The sequence below is a fragment of the Ochotona curzoniae genome, unplaced genomic scaffold (genome assembly GCF_017591425.1).
Source record: "Ochotona curzoniae isolate NIBS_2020 unplaced genomic scaffold, NIBS_Ocur_1.0 contig_54, whole genome shotgun sequence".
Taxonomy (NCBI): domain Eukaryota; kingdom Metazoa; phylum Chordata; class Mammalia; order Lagomorpha; family Ochotonidae; genus Ochotona; species Ochotona curzoniae.
This window is the reverse complement of record NW_024466464.1, coordinates 3458889-3475848: the sequence shown is the minus strand read 5'-3', so window position 1 is coordinate 3475848 and position 16960 is coordinate 3458889. Positions and strand designations below refer to the sequence as shown.

General features: G+C 59.5%; 1 protein-coding gene across 3 annotated transcripts in view; it reads right to left on the bottom strand.

The window, feature by feature from the left end:
* The window catches only part of MAD1L1 (mitotic arrest deficient 1 like 1), a 175184-nt gene that overhangs the window by 123502 nt on the left and 34722 nt on the right, over nucleotides 1–16960 (bottom strand). For all 3 annotated transcript variants that reach the window (XM_040990056.1, XM_040990058.1, XM_040990057.1), the window contains exon 10: nucleotides 4023–4109. In XM_040990056.1, the coding sequence (XP_040845990.1) occupies nucleotides 4023–4109 (87 nt within the window). The remainder of the gene's footprint in view (nucleotides 1–4022; nucleotides 4110–16960) is intronic.

Below are 16960 nucleotides of genomic sequence, written 5' to 3'. Positions count from 1 at the left end.
CAAGGCCAGCTGGAGCAGGGAGCACCGCAGGAAGACCAGCCAAGGCCAGCTGGAGCAGGGAGCACCGCAGGAAGACCAGCCAAGGCCAGCTGGAGCAGGGAGCACCGCAGGAAGACCAGCCAAGGCCAGCTGGAGCAGGGAGCACCGCAGGAAGACCAGCCAAGGCCAGCTGGAGCAGGGAGCACCACAGGAAGACCAGCCAACGCCAGCTGGAGCAGGGAGCACCGCAGGCTCCCAGGCAAGAGTAACGCAGGTGGCCTCTGGCAAACGGCTCCTTCGAGACGACGGAACACAACCCTTAAGACTGGCCGCAGGGGCTGCAGCAGCTGCACAGGGGCACAGTTCTGGATCTGAGCCCAGAAGGCTCAGTGACCACAGGAGGCCAGAGGCAAGAGCTGTAGCCACTCAGTCCCAGGGCCACCTCCAGCCTGAGGAGGGGCACATGAGGCTCTGGACCGGCAGAAGGCAGTGCACCCACAAATGTCCCAACCAAGATCTCTGTGGAGGCACACAAACAGGTGCCTGACGGCCTGGAGGGCAGCCTCTTTCCTCCTGCTCAACCTGGGCATGGAGCACCTGTCACACCTCAGGGGGCAGCTCTAGCTCCCTGGAGGGTCACACAAAGACATGGCACAGGAAGCACTTGGCACAGCGCCTGGTGCAAGCACATGCCCACAGAATCCTACACTTCTCCCCACACTCAGCATCACCACCACCCTCCTCACCCTTCTGAGATGTAGACCACCCGCCCCGTGTGGCCCAGTCCCCGGGGGCAGATGCCCCGAGCAGCAGGCCTCACTGCACGCTCCTGAGAACACGTCTGAGCTGTGCAGAAACGCAGTCTCCTCTCCACAGAGTGACCGTGGCCGTCTCCGGGTCTGGCTCAGGATCCACTCAGACGTGCACCCACCACGGCAGGGCTCCACTCCCAGCTGCTCAGCCCACACGCAGGTGGACAGCGGCCACAGCCAGGACCTCACCACGCTGGGGGAGGAGGACACGGCCAGCTCTCACTCCTTCTGAGTTCCTTCTGTGTCCTTTTAAAGAAGAAGGAAGAGGACACCATGCAAATGTCACAGGTCTGATTTCAGATCATCTGTAACGCTCCAAAAGCAGAAGTCCTCTCTATCACCAAGGATGTTCACATCCACTGAAGTGCCCACGGCCCAACATCGCCACACGCTCCTAAGGCCTGGGCCCGGCCAGCGGCCCAGGGCTCAACCTTCACCTTGCAAGCACCACAATCCCATATGATCGCCAGCTCATGTCCTGACTGCTCCAATTCCCGGGGAAAGCAGTAGAGCATGGCCTAAAGCCTTGGGACCCTGCACCCTCCTGGGAGACCTGGAAGGGGCTCCTGGCTTCAGCTCAGCTCAGCTCTGGCCATTGTGGCCATTTGGGAAGTCAACCAGTAGATGGAAGATCTTTGTCTCTCCTTCTCTCTGTAAATCTGATCTGCCTTTCCAATGAATGAATGAATGAATAAGAGAGATGAAGGAAGGAAGGAAGGAAGGAAGGAAGGAAGGAAGGAAGGAAGGAAGGAAGGAAGGAAGGAAGGAAGGAAGGAAGGAAGGAAGGAAGGAAGGAAGGGACTCCTCCTAGGGCTGCTGATAAACTGTCAGGGCCCTTCGTCCCTCCTTCACAGGGCCAGGCTGTGGCTGACAGCTCCCAGGCCAGGCCCTGTCTGCTGGGAAGGGCAGCCCACACAGGACACCAGGGGCTCCAGCTGTGGTCACAGCCACACGACCTTTCCCTAGAACCCTGCATGCCCAGGTGCCAACCCCACATGACTAACCACTGCAGAGTAGCAACTGAGCCGCTTGTGCAGGGAAGGCCACCCTTGCCTGGGCAGAGGACTAAGGAAATCACTGGGGCCTGGGCATCCCCATGCTGCACAGGACATCTGTGCCAACAGCCACCTCAGGCCGCAGAAGCCACCAGCCTTATCACCCACTGCTCCAAGTCGCTTCTATCTGGTCACCGCCTTGTAGCTCCTGACAGAGCCTAAAACCCAGGCATGCTACCAGTGGCACGTGCATCCTCAGTTCAGGACACACCGAGCGTCCCCAGGTGACACACGCACCCTCAGCTCAGGACACACCGAGTGTCCCCAGGTGACACACGCACCCTCAGCTCAGGACACACCGAGTGTCCCCAGGTGACACACGCACCCTCAGCTCAGGACACACCGAGTGTCCCCAGGTGACACGCCCCTCAGTCAGACACCAGGTCAGGTGACACACAAGCGCAACCGAGTCCAGGTGACACACGCACCTCAGCTCAGACACACGAGTGTCCCCAGGTGCACCCTCAGCTCAGACACACACCCGTACAGCTCAGTACACACCGAGGGTGACACACGCACCCTCAGCTCAGGACACACCGAGTGTCCCCAGGTGACACACGCACCCTCAGCTCAGGACACACCGAGTGTCCCCAGGTGACACACGCACCCTCAGCTCAGGACACACCAAGCGTCCCCAGGTGACACACGCACCCTCAGCTCAGAACACACCGAGTGTCCCCAGGTGACACACACACCCTCAGCTCAGAACACACCGAGTGTCCCCAGGTGACACACGCACCCTCAGCTCAGGACACACCGAGTGTCCCCAGGTGACACACGCACCCTCAGCTCAGGACACACCGAGTGTCCCCAGGTGACACACGCACCCTCAGCTCAAGACACACCGAGTGTCCCCAGGTGACACACGCACCCTCAGCTCAGGACACACCGAGTGTCCCCAGGTGACACACGCACCCTCAGCTCAGGACACACCAAGCGTCCCCAGGTGACACACGCACCCTCAGCTCAGGATACACCGAGTGTCCCCAGGTGACACACGCACCCTCAGCTCAAGACACACCGAGTGTCCCCAGATGGCACGCGCACCCTCAGCTCACCCTGAGTATTGCTAATGAGCGACTCAGGAACAGGCTGCCCTCCACCAAAGCCAGTGAGGATGCGGTTGGACAGGTGCCTCACAGTAAGCTGGGTAACTCTGAACAAAACTCAGAGCTGGAGCCAGCAGGGCAGCACAGGTTAAGCCACTGCCCCTAGAGCTGGTATTCCAGATGGGTGTGAGTTCGATTCCCATCTGCTCCACTTCCAAGTCAGTCCCGTGCTAACGCAGCTGGGAAAGCAGCAGCATTTGATCCACATAAGCTCCTCCCACCCCACCCCCCACAGGCCCAGGTGAAGCGCGTGGCTCCAGAAATCAGTCGACCCATTGAGGCAGCTTGGGAATGAACAGCAGAGACCTCTAACTCTGCCTTTCAAATAAATAAATACTTTTTAAAAATAAACATGAGCACTTCAGGTTGCAGGGCACACGCAGGGCCAGGAGAGTGGGCAGTTCTGGACCTTCCCTGGGCCTCGGAAGCCGCTCCTGGGAGCCCCCGGCCTGCTAAGAGATAGGTACTGGGAAGCAAAGCATTGTGCTGGGGGCTGTCGAGAAGACACCAGGTCTCAGCTCCAGGCCCTCGCACGCAGACCCCAACAGCAAGAAACACACCATGCGGACAGCGTTACCCTCCAGCCCAGCAGAACACACGGACCCTAGAGCCAGCGCAGGCCACAGGGGGGTGACAATCCTGTCACTGGCCTCTGAGATGGATTAGGCTTGGGGAGCCAGACTCTGAAATCTGCCCACTCGGGGTCATGCCAGAACTGATGGGATGGGATGCCCATCTCGGGTTGGGAGGACGGCCTGGTACAGGCCATAAGCCACCCAGCCAGCTCTCTGCCGGGCTGTGATACGCCATTCAGAGCTGTGCAACGCCACCCGAAGAGCACAGCCCTCACACATTTGAACCCCAGCACCAAGACCAGGTCTCACAGAGCCCACACAGTGGGACAACACAAGGCACGAGCTGGGCCAGCAGAGCCTAAGTGGCGACATGGTGGGGTGTCAGGACCACAGTGCCACCCCACACAGCAAGAACACGGGCAATGTCCACCCTCAAATCCCACCTTCCCAAGGCAGACCAGGTGCACGGCTCGGCCACTGGGCACAGCGTACCTGCTGGTGACGCTGCTGTTCCTGTCCTTCAGGGCGAGTTCTCTCTGCTGCAGCTCCACAATGAACCTGGAAAGGTCTTCTGGAGTCCTGTGGGAGAGAGACAACCAAAAGGCTCCAGCTGTACCCTAAATGCAGCAGAAAACCCCCAGCCCACAGCTCACAGGCCCAGACAAAGCCACAGCTAGACCCGGCCAGCACACGCTGACCATGCCTGTGCCCACGCATGCCCACAAGCAGGGACACGTGACCCCTGGAAGCCCTGAGTTCACTTCACCTGTGCAGAGCAAGGCAAAGCAGGTAGTGGACCAACAGCCCTGGCAGGTGCGGGCCCACAGCACAACGCCCCTCTCCCCAGCCACTGCAGGGTGCGGGCCCACAGCACAATGCCCCTCTCCCCAGCCACTGCAAGGTGCGGGCCCACAGCACAACGCCCCTCTCCCCAGCCACTGCAGGGTGCGGGCCCACAGCACAACGCCCCTCTCTCCAGCCACTGCAAGGTGCGGGCCCACAGCACAACGCCCCTCTCCCCAGCATCCTGCAATGGCAAGGCAGGCCCCAAGCCCCAGGTGAGCCCCGTCACAGCCTCACAGTGGAGAGGTTCAGAGGTACAGCACAGCTAGTGGTCACCAAGTCAGCGTGTCCTTGGGCTAGCCTCAGCAGGGGCCACTCGCAGCAGGCTACAGCCAGACACATTGAGGAAGCCGGGTGGCGCCACTAGCAAATGTCCCAGGGCTCGTTTGTGCCCCAACTCCACATCAGGGAAGCCTGCACCTCAGAGCTCCTCCCCAGAGCTCCGTCTCCAGCCTTGCTCAACACAGCGAAGGCATTCCTGCCACGAAGTTGCCTTGGCCACCGCACCAGGGCGCCAGGGTTGGCCTGCACAGACCTGCTGGGCGCTGCGATGGATGCTGATGGATGCTGCTGGTGCGTCTTTCTGCACGGGCACCACGCCCCCAGGACTCTGTCCTGCTGAGGAGTACCTGGAGCCCCATCCCAGGCCACAGAGGAGCCACAGCCTTCCTCCTGTGGCACAGCCCCACCCCAGCTACAAGATCAGCCTCGTCCCCAGAGTTGCTCTGCGAGGCTTTCTGCACCCACCTCCCGGGTGGCAGAGCCCGGGGGCCGCACATCGCACTCCAGACAAGCCAAGTGCGGAAGACGCTCCTGAGCCTGAGACATGGAGGGGCACCAGGCCCAGCGTGCCGTGACTGCTGCTGCCACCACCTCCGAGGGCTGCCTCGGGTCTCTGAGCTCAACAAGCCGAGAGAAAACGAGTAACATCCATGAACACTCCCAAGTCAGGATCAAGTCTTCCAAAGCATTTTTAAAAAACTTGTCTTACTTGTTTGAAAGGTAAAGAAACAAAGAGCTCTCCCACCTGCTGGCGCACGGCACAAATGGCTCCAGCAGTCAAGACTGGCCAGGCTAAAGCCCCCCCCCATCGGCACCGCCCGCGGCACTGCCCGCAGCTCCCCATGGTGCATGCTGGCAGGGGGGGCACCACCCGCTGCTCCCCATGGTGCATGCTGGCAGGGGGCAGGTGTCCCGACCCCAGCAACTGACACCTGCCCTCGTGCCATCATTTTTAACTGCATTTTCTAGCTGTGGGAACTGCCATGGTGGGCACACAATCACCAGTTCTCGTTCTGCTGGCATCCCGGACTCCGTGGCATGTGCATGTGGCGAGCTGTCCCCAGGCCTGCCCGGGCTCTGGGGCTGTTGCCTTCGGGGTGAATACACCAAGGGGGGAGGTCTCTGTGACTGGGCCACCCGCTGCCCTCATTGGGCGGTGATTGGGATCGGGGAGGGGTGCGACCTTGGGCCTGGGAGTTTAAACTTCCAGCAGCCTCCCGGCTGCTGCTGGGTCTCAGGACGGGGCGTCTCATGCCTGGATCCCAGACAACGGCCACAATGTGCACATGGAGAGCTGTCCCCGGGCGGCCAATGTGCCATTTGGTGCCAGGCTCCGCCTGCTGGCCGCCCGGCCTGGACCTCTGGGGTTTTGGTTCTTTGAATCGCTGCTTAGGTAGCTCCAGGTTGAACCCACTATGCTTCTAGGACATGAAATCAATCCTAAAGACAGGAATTCTTCTTTTGTAGAACCTGTAATCTGAACAATGCTGACCACCAAACACCAGTCCATGCAACAGCTACGGCTCGGGGCTCGTCCAGCAGTATCATATCCTGTTACCTGACATGATGATGGATCAGGAGAAGGGTCACGTTAAGCAGGGCCATTACAATAACTAGCACTTGAGAACCATATCTGGGGGGTAGATTCTGTGGGGAATGTGTGGGCCAAACCCTGTGGATATTCTAGCCCCACTGGTTAGCTCGAAAGTTGGGGTGGTGATGATATAATAAAAATTTAAAAAAAAAAAAAGCTGCCAGCGACAGTGGCTGGGGTCTGACCATGTGGCATAAGCCAGGACCTGGATCCAGGGGGAGGGCCCGGAGGACCCAGGGGGAGGACCCAGGGGGATGGCCTGGAGGACCCAGGGAGAGGGCCCAGAGGACTGGGGGGGGAGGGCGGGGAGGACCCAGGGGGAGGGTCCAGAGGACTCAGGCGCTGCCCACGGGAGGCAGTGCACCTGCAGGGGCCGCTCCCCACCAGTCCGAGCCCAGTCAGGGGCCCAGGCTCCTACTTGGCAGCAGGAGTACTTCTTTTCCGGAAGCCTTGTGACCTGTGTGTGCTAAGGCGCTCATGAATGCTCACCAAGGGTGGTCTGGGGACCAGCTAAGTACTGGCAGCTCGACGGCTTCGGGCCAAGCACCATCACAGCCTAAAAATAGAGCCCGCAGAGCTGTTCCAAAGCCTGCACTTCACAGCTACAGGGGGAGGCACTCAGGATGACAGGGAGGTGACGGCCCAGCCGCGGCCCAGCCACGACAGCTGCTGTTGAAAGCCCGGCCTCAGCTGCGAGGCCTTTTTCATCCCAACTGGTGGGCGGCAGGGGTGGGGGCGCGGGGGAGGGTCTTTCTGTTTGATCTGCAGCTGAATTCGGACTCGAACTCAGCTGCACACAGCGCAACGGAGGCTCATGGGGAGTCTGTCCACTGATTTATTTCTGGGAAAAAGCAACACTGACCCAGCAGCAGCTATTTCGAGGCCCCAACAGCAGATGCCCTGGCTCTGGCTGGAGCCCCAAGTGCCAGTGGCACCGAGTTGGCAAGAGCCACGGCCGGAGGCCGACAGCAGTGCAGCGGCAAGCTCCTGCCGGGCACCACCTGTCCAAGAACACAATAGTAGGGCCACAGCGGGACTGCCAAGCCAGGGCTCCGGCCAGTGTGTCCACCCCGGGACTGCCGAGCCAGGGCTCTGGCCAGTGTGTCCACCCCGGGACTGCCGAGCCAGGGTCCGGCCAGTGTGTCCACCCTGGGACTGCCGAGCCAGGGTCCAGCCAGTGTGTCCACCCCGGAACGTGGACACCGGGTGAGATGGGCTCTCCGCATGGTTGCACCATCAGCCCTGCAGAGAGCACAGGTCGGTAACGAGTCAAATGTGACAATCAGGGCCAACAGGTGGGCATGCTGCAAGGCTGTGCGGGCAAGGGCAGGACAGGACCTGGACCCGGTCCTGATGGCCATCCTGAACAGGGCTCTGAACTCACAGAGCAGGACAGAGTCATGCCTGTACGACCCCGGCCCCTACGACGCCATCAGCCCACCGCCATCCCGGCCAGGGACCCTCTGTGACATCCTCACTGCAGACAAGACAGCGTCGTTGGCCATTCCTCCACTTGCACAAGGACACAGTGCCAGTGGCTGCCTGCCATCCTGCTCAACCCACTCGCAGGCTCCGCCTTTTCATACGGAGACAGAAGTCTATCCTTCTGTCACAAATGCCTGGCACATCCTAAGCACAAACAGGCCAGAGCTTGGGGCCAGGCGCAGCAGCCTAGTGGCTGAAGTCCTCACCTTGTGACCCCGGGATCCCATACGGGCACTAGTTCATGTCCCAGATGCTCCAGTTCCCATCCAGCTCCTGCCTGTGGCCTGGGAAAGCAGTCAAGGATAGTCTAAAGCCTTGGGCCTCTGCACCCGCATGGGAGACCCAGAAGCAGCTTTGGGCTCCTGGCTTCGGATTGCCTCAACTGTGACCACTGTGGCCACTTGGAGAGTGAACCAACAGAGGGAAGATTTTTCTCTCTCTCCTTCTCTTTGTAAGCCTGCCTTTCCAATAGAAATAAATAAAGCTTTAAAAAAGAAAGAAAAAACAGCAAGGGCTCCTCATCATGTGTGTGCCCACCACTGATAAGTATGTGTATGTGTGTGTCCACCACCTACGTGCGTGTGTGTCTACCACTGACCTGTGTGTGTGCCCACCACCGTGTGTATGTGTGCCCAGCAACGCGTGCCCACCACTGACCTGTGTGCCTACTACTGACGTGTGTGTGACCACCAGCAACCTGTGGGTGCCCACCACCGATGTGTGCGTGTGCCCACCACTGACAGCCTCCTCATAGTTTTCTGCACCAGCACAGCCCCGGCTCGAGCTGCCAGCTTGGCACCTGCGCTCGGGCCAGGCTCGGCGTCTCCCCCTCAGTTTTTATGGTCCACTTGCCTTATTAAACAGCAACATTTTTTTCCACCCAAATTTTCCTCTGAGATTTTCTGAAGTCTTCAATTTTGTTTTCCCAGAAACTCTGCCTTCTTTACACATTTATTTTTCATCAGCTTGTATAATATTTAATTAAATTATGTAATTGCAATGACATGTGCAGCCAACATCAATAAGCACGCTCGGCAGGAAACACGGTGGCCTCCCTGGAGTAAGGTGAGCAGGTGCCATGGGCCTTCCCCCACAGCATGGAAGCTTCGCGGCGTGGACGGTCATGGGGGGAGGGGCGGGGGTGGGAGGACGCCACTTCCAAGGGCACTGTCGCTCTCAACCTGAGGACAAGCCCAGTCGACTGTCAGTCCCCGGTGGCATTCCTTCCTGTGTGCAACACACTTCCACCTTTTACAAAATTAAGAACACCCAAGCAGTCGAGAGAATCTCTGTGTGGGAGGAAGCGCCCGGAACTCTCCAGAGCCTGAGCGGAGCGGGCAGGCTGCTCACGGCCCTGCCCCGAGCACCACAGGCGGCCAAGGCACATTCTGGAGGACAGGGCCACACACACGTGACACTTGCTCTCCAAAGCATTTCCAGCTGAGAACTCTGGCCTGGTGGTCAAGATGCGCACTCCACCTCAGAGTACAGAGGCTGGAGCCTGTGCCAGAGTCCGGCAGCAGCATCCCATCTGCTACTGCCTGGAGCCCCAGCTCCCCGCCTCTGGCCTGGGAGAGCAGCAGACGGCCCAAGGCCACACACCGGAAGAGGCTCCTGCCTCCTGGCTTCAGCCTGACACAGCACAGGCTGCGGCAACTACCTCAAGAGTGAACAGCGGAAGGAAGATATTCCCTCTCTTCCCCTTCTCTTTCTTTCCCTTTCTAGCTCTCTCTCTCATTTCTGTCACTCTGTCACATTAAATCCTTTTTTCAGCTTTATTTTTTTTTAACGTTTATTAGTTTTCCTTGGAAAGGCAGTACAGAGAGGAGGAGAGACAGAAAGATCTTCCATCCGATGGTTCACTCCCCAAGTTGCCTCAATGGTCGGAGCTGAACTGATCCGAACTCAGGAGCCAGGAGCTTCCTCTGATTCTCCCAAGCAGGTGCAGCGTCCCAAAGCTTTGGGCCCTCCCCTACTGCTTTCCCAGGTCACAGGAAGAGAGCTGGTGGCGAAGCAGGGTGACCAGGACACAAACTGGCGCCCATATGGGATCCCAACGCATGGAAGGTGAGGACCTCAGCTGCTAGGCTACCGTGGTGGGCCCTTTCATATTAAATCTTAAGAAAGCAGCATCAACAGCTTGGCCCACAGCTCCACAGCGGTAACCACCATGCTGACCCAACAGCCCTGCCATCCATCTGCACCTGTCCCCACCTTCCTGTGGGAACACATGGAGCAGGGCGAGAAAGCTGCCCACACAGGCTGGGTCCACTGCACAGGTGACAGAAGCTAAGCTGGAATGTGACTGTCATTCACAAAATGATGTCTGTACCCAAACAGCCGTGACCAGAACAGGGTCATTCCACACCATCCCGTGTCTGAGTGGGTGCTTGTCCCACGCATTACCAAGTACTGCTCACTCCATGCACAGTCCAGTGCACACTGATGGTCAGAAACACACTACACTGAGCGAGGGAGACTGCAGTGGGCAGCCCACAGGCAGGGACAAGCCCGCGTGGGACAGCAGTGGGCCGTGGCCTCGGCGTCTCAGCAGCTGAGAGGTGCAGAACAAAACCCATCACAGTGAAGCCACCAGAACACCTGGTCTCCAGCAGAGCGCCTTGGCATTAGCACCTCAAAGTCTAGAGCTGCACGAAGTGCTGCAAGAGAGGCAAGCCCGCCTGCAGCAGAACCAGACCCAAGTAGGGGTGCCCCTGCCTTGGGACACTGCCCGTGACCATGGCCACTGCCCTGAGTCCTCGGGTCCACAATAGCCTTTACACCAGGCCTAAGATGGAAGATAAATGCAGGGCTGCAGGGGTGAGCAGGGAGTGCAGGGCTGCAGAAGGGCAGGCGAGCAGGAAGTGCAGGGCTGCAGAAGGGCAAGCGAGCAGGGAGTGCAGGGCTGCAGGGGCGAGCAGCGAGTGCAGGGCTGCAGAAGGGCGAGCAGGGAGTGCAGGGCTGCAGGGGTGAGCAGGGAGTGCAGGGCTGCAGGGGTGAGCAGGGAGTGCAGGGCTGCAGGGGCGAGCAGGGAGTGCAGGGCTGCAGAAGGGCGAGCAGGGAGTGCAGGGCTGCAGGAGTGAGCAGGGAGTGCAGGGCTGCAGAAGGGTGAGCAGGGAGTGCAGGGCTGCAGGGGTGAGCAGGGAGTGCAGGGCTGCAGGGGTGAGCAGGGAGTGCAGGGCTGCAGAAGGGCGAGCAGGGAGTGCAGGGCTGCAGGAGTGAGCAGGGAGTGCAGGGCTGCAGGGGCGAGCTGGGAGTGCAGGGCTGCAGAAGTGGTGAGCGGTGAAAAAGCAGGGAGGGCCACTTCTGACAGGTGCTCAGGGAGATGTTTGACAAAGCACCAACTGAGCACACTCAGCATTGACAGAAGGGTCTAGAAGGCAGGGGCACCACCTGGCAGGGACTTAAGGATCCTTCCTGGGTGACACAAGGTTGCCCTCTCAACAGGGGTGTGAGGGTGTCAGCACAGGGGGCCGTGCCCCTGCACCTGCAGATTGAGGTGGTGCCTGCTCCCCTCTCCTAGAGTTGGAGGCGGTTCGCTGCGGGTAGCAGGTATCAGAGGAGTGCACATGGCTGCCAAGGGCACCCTGCACCTCTGCAGCTGCCCAAAAGACCACAGCGCGGGAGGGCTATGTGCTTTACAAAACAGCAGGCATGGGGCCCAGCGGTGTGGTCTAGTGGCTAAAGTCCTTGCCCTGAATGTCCAGGATCCCATATGGGTGCCGGTTCTAATCCTAGTGGCTCCACTTCCCGTCCAGCTCCCTGCCTGTGGCCTGGGAAAGCAGTGGAGGATGGCCCAGAGCTTTGGGACCCTGCACCCATGTGGAAGACCCGAAAGAGGTTCCTGGTTCCTGGCTTCAGATCGGCGCAGCATCGGCCATTTTGGCCGCTTAGGGAGTGAATCATCAGACAGAGGATCTTCCTCTGTCTCTCCTCCTCTCTGTATATCTGACTTTGTAATAAAAATAAATAAATAAATCTTTTTTTTAAAAAAAAAAAAAAGCAAGGCAGCAGACATGAAGCCGTGGACGCTGCGTGTGGCAAGCCCAGATGCCCCAAGCGTCCCCAGCCACAGCTCAATCCCTGCTGTCACCCTAACTCATGCCAGGGCCTGCCTCCACGCCCAGCCTGACAAAGTCCAGATGTCACTCAGTTGTCCACAGCCAACAACGAGGCTTAACTGCTCCAGGGAAGTGAGGGGCGTGGGTCCCCAGACACATGTAAATAAAATGGAGAAACTTCAGATTTACAGTTGCTGCCTTCGGAATCTTCCTCCCAGCTCCGGAAGGATTAGAAGGACTTCAAAGCAGCCTGGGTTCCAATTAAGCCAGCGTGACCACCCCAGGGATGCCAGAACATTCCTCTGATTAACAAGAGGCGCTCTTTGAACTGCTGGAGCTAAAAACAGCTCTCAGAACCTTTCAAACAAATGCCACACTTCTCTCCCTCTTTGGAAAAGCTGATCTTTGGAATGCTTGCAACATCTGAAACACAGGCTGGCTGCATCATGGCCCACAACACCATTTCAGCAAGGAGCTGGGAGGGGGCACCCAACAGGGGCCTGGGGGCCTCCTGGAGGTGGGGTGCCAGCCCTGTCACACAGGAGTGGACACAGCAGCCAAGAGGGGGCAAGATCAGGCAGTACCTGCCTGCCATGGAGCAGATCCTTATGCCCCACAGGCCACGATGCAGCCGAGGAATCTGCCACCGCATATGCCCACACAGGGTGAAACAGTACACACAGCACTTCCCCAGAAACCAGGCCAGGCTGCCAGGGACTGGAATCAGCGACCGAGCAGAATCCTCGCTGCACACCACAGAGCTGCAGTTCACTCAGCCATGCAGCCAGGAAGGGCCACGCGTGCTCAGAGGGTGACGACAACCCCCGTGCCGACAGGGCCAGGAGGCGGAACGAGGCCAGAAGGCCCCTTGGTGGCACAGAGCTGCCACTGAGCACCACCAGTCACCATGCTGTGGCCTCTTCTCTGGGCTGTGATGTTGATGTGGAGACTCAGAATGCACTTCCTGTATCCCATGCCGCTCCCTCCCCACAATGCAGACAAAGGAGGGACACAGACAATGGCCCCGGGGGAGCAGAGCAGGGCTGCCCCAGGCTGGCCCCCTTGCCGTGGTGCGACCCTGAGCAAGTCCTCCACCTGCCTGAACACTGGGTTATGCACCCTTTAAGGAAATGAGGGGATCCAGTGCTGCTCATCTCCTTCCTGAAAACTGACATGCCCATTAGCTGTAGACATGATGGGTGCAGCCCAACGGAGAGTACCGGGAGGGCCAGGAAAGGCCAGCCTGGCGTGGGCAGAAGAAAGCAACCGGCGTATGCCCACGGCCTCAGGGTAGTCATGGCATGACAAAGACTCGCTGGGGTCGGCGGGGATACATGGACACGGGTGTTTCGACAAGTCGCCTGCCCAGCGTGTGACAGCAGGAAGGACACGCTCGACACCCAGCAGGAGGGACCCAGGCCACTGCCAAGGGGCCACACCTGCACACACACTCCGAGCAAGCCGCTCCACGTCCAGATTCAAACAGGAACACCGGGAATCCGAGCCTGCCCATCCCACGCCGGCGGCCTGAGCTGGAGGGCTGGCTCCTGACGCGAGTGTGGGAGGCTTGGGTCGAGCTCCTGGGCCACGGCAGATGAGAGCTCTCCCGTGCCAGCCAGGTGTGGGAGACGAGGGGACAGGGCTCCAGTCAGAGCACTTTACTGCACAGGGACTGGGGAGCCACTCAGCTCGCCCTCACTGTGACTAAAGCATGCATTCAAGTCCTTAACTGCTAGGCACAGAGGGAAGACACCTGCTCCAGTCCCAAGGCAGGGAGAGGAGAGGTCACCAGGGGGGAGAGGCAGGGAGAGGGGGGCCGACCAGGGGGCGAGGCAGGGAGAGGGGGGCCGACCAGAGGGTGAGGCAGGGAGGGGGGGGCCGACCAGGGGGCGAGGCAGGGAGAGGGGGGCCGACCGGGGGGCGAGGCAGGGAGAGGGGGGCCGACCGGGGGCGAGGCAGGGAGAGGGGGGCCGACCGGGGGCGAGGCAGGGCGGTGAGCAAGGTGAGGAGGGCCAACATCAGGCGGCAGCGAGGTTAGCGGCCCAGCATGCCATCCAACGGAGACCACGGCAGGCTTCCTGCAAAAGGAGGGATTCCTACAGAACCAGACCGAGCTAGAGGTGGAGGAGTATGTTTATTCCAGTCCTGGTCCAGGCCTGACTCAGCAGCAATGCATGCCAACAGGGCCACATGGGCCAAAGCTGCAGCAGCCCTGGCCAGTCTCCACAGGCGTTTGTACACCAGGCTGTCTCCTGAGGTCCTGGCTGCTATGGGGAACAGCTCAGCCCAGCAATATGTTGAGCTATCGCGGAAAGAAGGTAGGGCCAGCCTGAAGAGCCACAACACGGCATCGCCGTGTGAACAAATACAGCCCAGATGTCCCACAGCCAGTCAATCACCACACAGTGCCAGGCTGGCCGCAGCAGAGTCCTCTGAGGCCAACAGGTGCCCAGCACCGAGAGCTCTGGCAAGCAATGCAAGCAGCAAGTGGGACAGGCCTGGGGAGGGGGAAGGACAGGAGCCTCCACAGATGGGCACATGAGGATACAAGGCTCCTGGCCACCTGTGGGGCAGAGAGGGGCTCAGTCATGTGGCCTCACGTCATCTCACGGGCACCTCTGAACGCAGAGGAAGGGCTGGGAAGAGGCGCAGACAGGCCAACGGCAGTGGGAAGGGCTGCAGTCAGCTCGCGGCACACAGCTGAGACCCACAGGACAGGGCACACAGAGGGGCTGGGGAAAAGGGACAGAAAGCAGGTGTCTGGCTGGGGTGCGAGCAGCCACACACAGGGTCAGGCACCCATCTGCCCATGGCCCGGGCACAGGCAGGGCTGGCTCTGCCCGCTGGCACGGGCAGGACAATCTCCTCCTTTTGACAATCAAGAGATCGCAGCAGGAATGCAGACAATTTGGCAGCAAGGCAGGACTTAACAGTGCCTCAAAAGGGCTCCATTTTCCTTGCGGCTAAACCTCAGGTGACTCCAGTTAGCAAGTGGGCAGAGAAGAGAATTAAGGAACAACTCCGGCAGGCATGACGGCCGGCAGAGCAGCCAGGGTGCTGAGCGCAGCCCAGAGCCGACACACCAGGGGCCTTGGGCTGGCTTTCCTTGGTTTTGTTTTTTTTTTATTTGAAAGGGAGACTTACAAAGAGAAGGACAGAGAGAGTTCTTCCATCTGCTGGCTCCCTCCCCAGATGGCAGCCTTGGCCAGAGCCAGGATCCTTCCAGGCACTGCAGGCGCTCCACGTGGGTACGGAGGCCCAGGCCTTGGTCATTCCCCACTGTTGGCCCAGGGACATCAGCAAGGCCACTCACAGCTCCAAGCACTTGAGCAAGGCTGAGATAAAAGGGCAAGACATTCATTCAGACGAGCTGAGGCCAACATGAGAGCATGTGTGCCAACGTCCCAGAGGACAGACGCACATACACCGTGACCGCACCTGCCAGGGGAGCAAGAGCTCACGCGCATCGGAAACAAGCCTGGCCGCTGCACGGCTACCGTAGTCACAGCTCACTCCCAGCGCAGGGACTCAGGCAAGCACGGAGCGCCAGCTCATCCACGTGCGAGGGTGACCGAGGCGAGGACCTCCACGCAGCTGGCTGCCTGACTCTGATGCCATCTGAGAACACACAGACCTGCTTCCCAGAACAGCCCGTGGGCTTGGGCACCAAGGGGGTGACTCCATGGGGGTGAGAGCCTGAGTTCAGGTGCCTGGCCCAGGTCCAGGCACTGGTGTCCACTCCTGTACACTGGGGAATGCAGGTCCTCGGTTAACTTGAGCTCCCAGCTCTGGACCTGAAGCTGCCCCCGACCTCCGGCTGCTGCAGCTACTTGAGGAATGAACAACCAGGCAGAGATCTGTTTGTCTCTTTCAAATAGCAAAGTAAGATAAATGTTAAACAAGGGGCAGAATGCGCGTGGAAAGGGAAGACCCCAACACACGCAAAGATTCCATCACGGCCCAGAGGCGGTGCCAGCAGCGACAGCAGTGCCAGCAGTGCCAGCAGCGCCCCTGCTTCCTGCACCTTCAGCCTGCACACTCTGCCACAGCACCCACCGAACAGCCTCTCAGACACAGCTCCCGCAAGCCTTGTCACAACGCAATCCTAGCCACTTTAGAACATGGACGATAACCTGGATAAAAGTTCTTCAAATGTCACTTTCCAGTACTGGCTGCTGGCACACAAAACAAGACTTTTCTCCGTGTGTTGATTCTTGTGGGTTTTTTTGCTTACTCATTAGAGGAGCAAAGCCAGAGACCTTCCTTGACGGAGCGGCACAGCTGGGGCTGGGCCGGGGGAGCCTGGAGCCAGGCCTCCCTGTGGGCACGCAGGGAAGGGAGCCCACGGGCCGTGGGAGCAGGAAGCGGGCGGGGGGCTCCCTACACACCCAACACCCCCAGCGCCTTCGTGTGCAGGAACGCCATGATGGATTCCTGAGGGAGCACTCTAGACATCAGGGCACCAGGAGAGGGCCCTTCCTTCCCACCATCAGAGGACTGCCCACGCAGCGGACCCGCGGCCCACAGCCAAGAACCCTGGCTCAGCTCCTGACACAGACCGTGGGAGACAGCAGGAATGCTTCAAGGCTATGGTTCCTGCCACCCGCCCTCGGGACAGCAGTGGGCTCAGCCCTGGCTCCTGCCGTCCGCCCTCGGGACAGCAGTGGGCTCAGCCCTGGCTCCTGTCGCCCACCCTCGCGAGCAGTGGGTTCAGCCCACAGCTCCCAGCTTTTACCCTGGTCACTGCAGACATCTGGGGAATGAATCAGCAAATGGAGCATCGAGCCCACTCTCTCACTTGCTCACTCTTTCTCATGTGTATGTCTGTAAATTAAAAAAAAATTAAACATCTACAGAGAGATAGAAATGAATGTTTTCACAAGAGAAGATATTGAACCAAGAAGAGACTTCTATGAAAAAAGGCCATTCAGTGAGCAAGAAGAGCTCTGGGAAATGAAAACGACGCGAGCAGATACAGGAAAGATAAATCAACACGGCCTGGAAAGTTGAGAACAACTCCCAGGAAGAACAAACAGGCTGGGAGGGAAACCGCAGTCCAAGGGTTCATCCACACAGCTCACAGCAAACACGTGAGCACGAGGCAAAGGCGGTGACGGGCCGGGACCACCGGGACCACTGGGACCACCAGGACAGAGGGGCGGTGA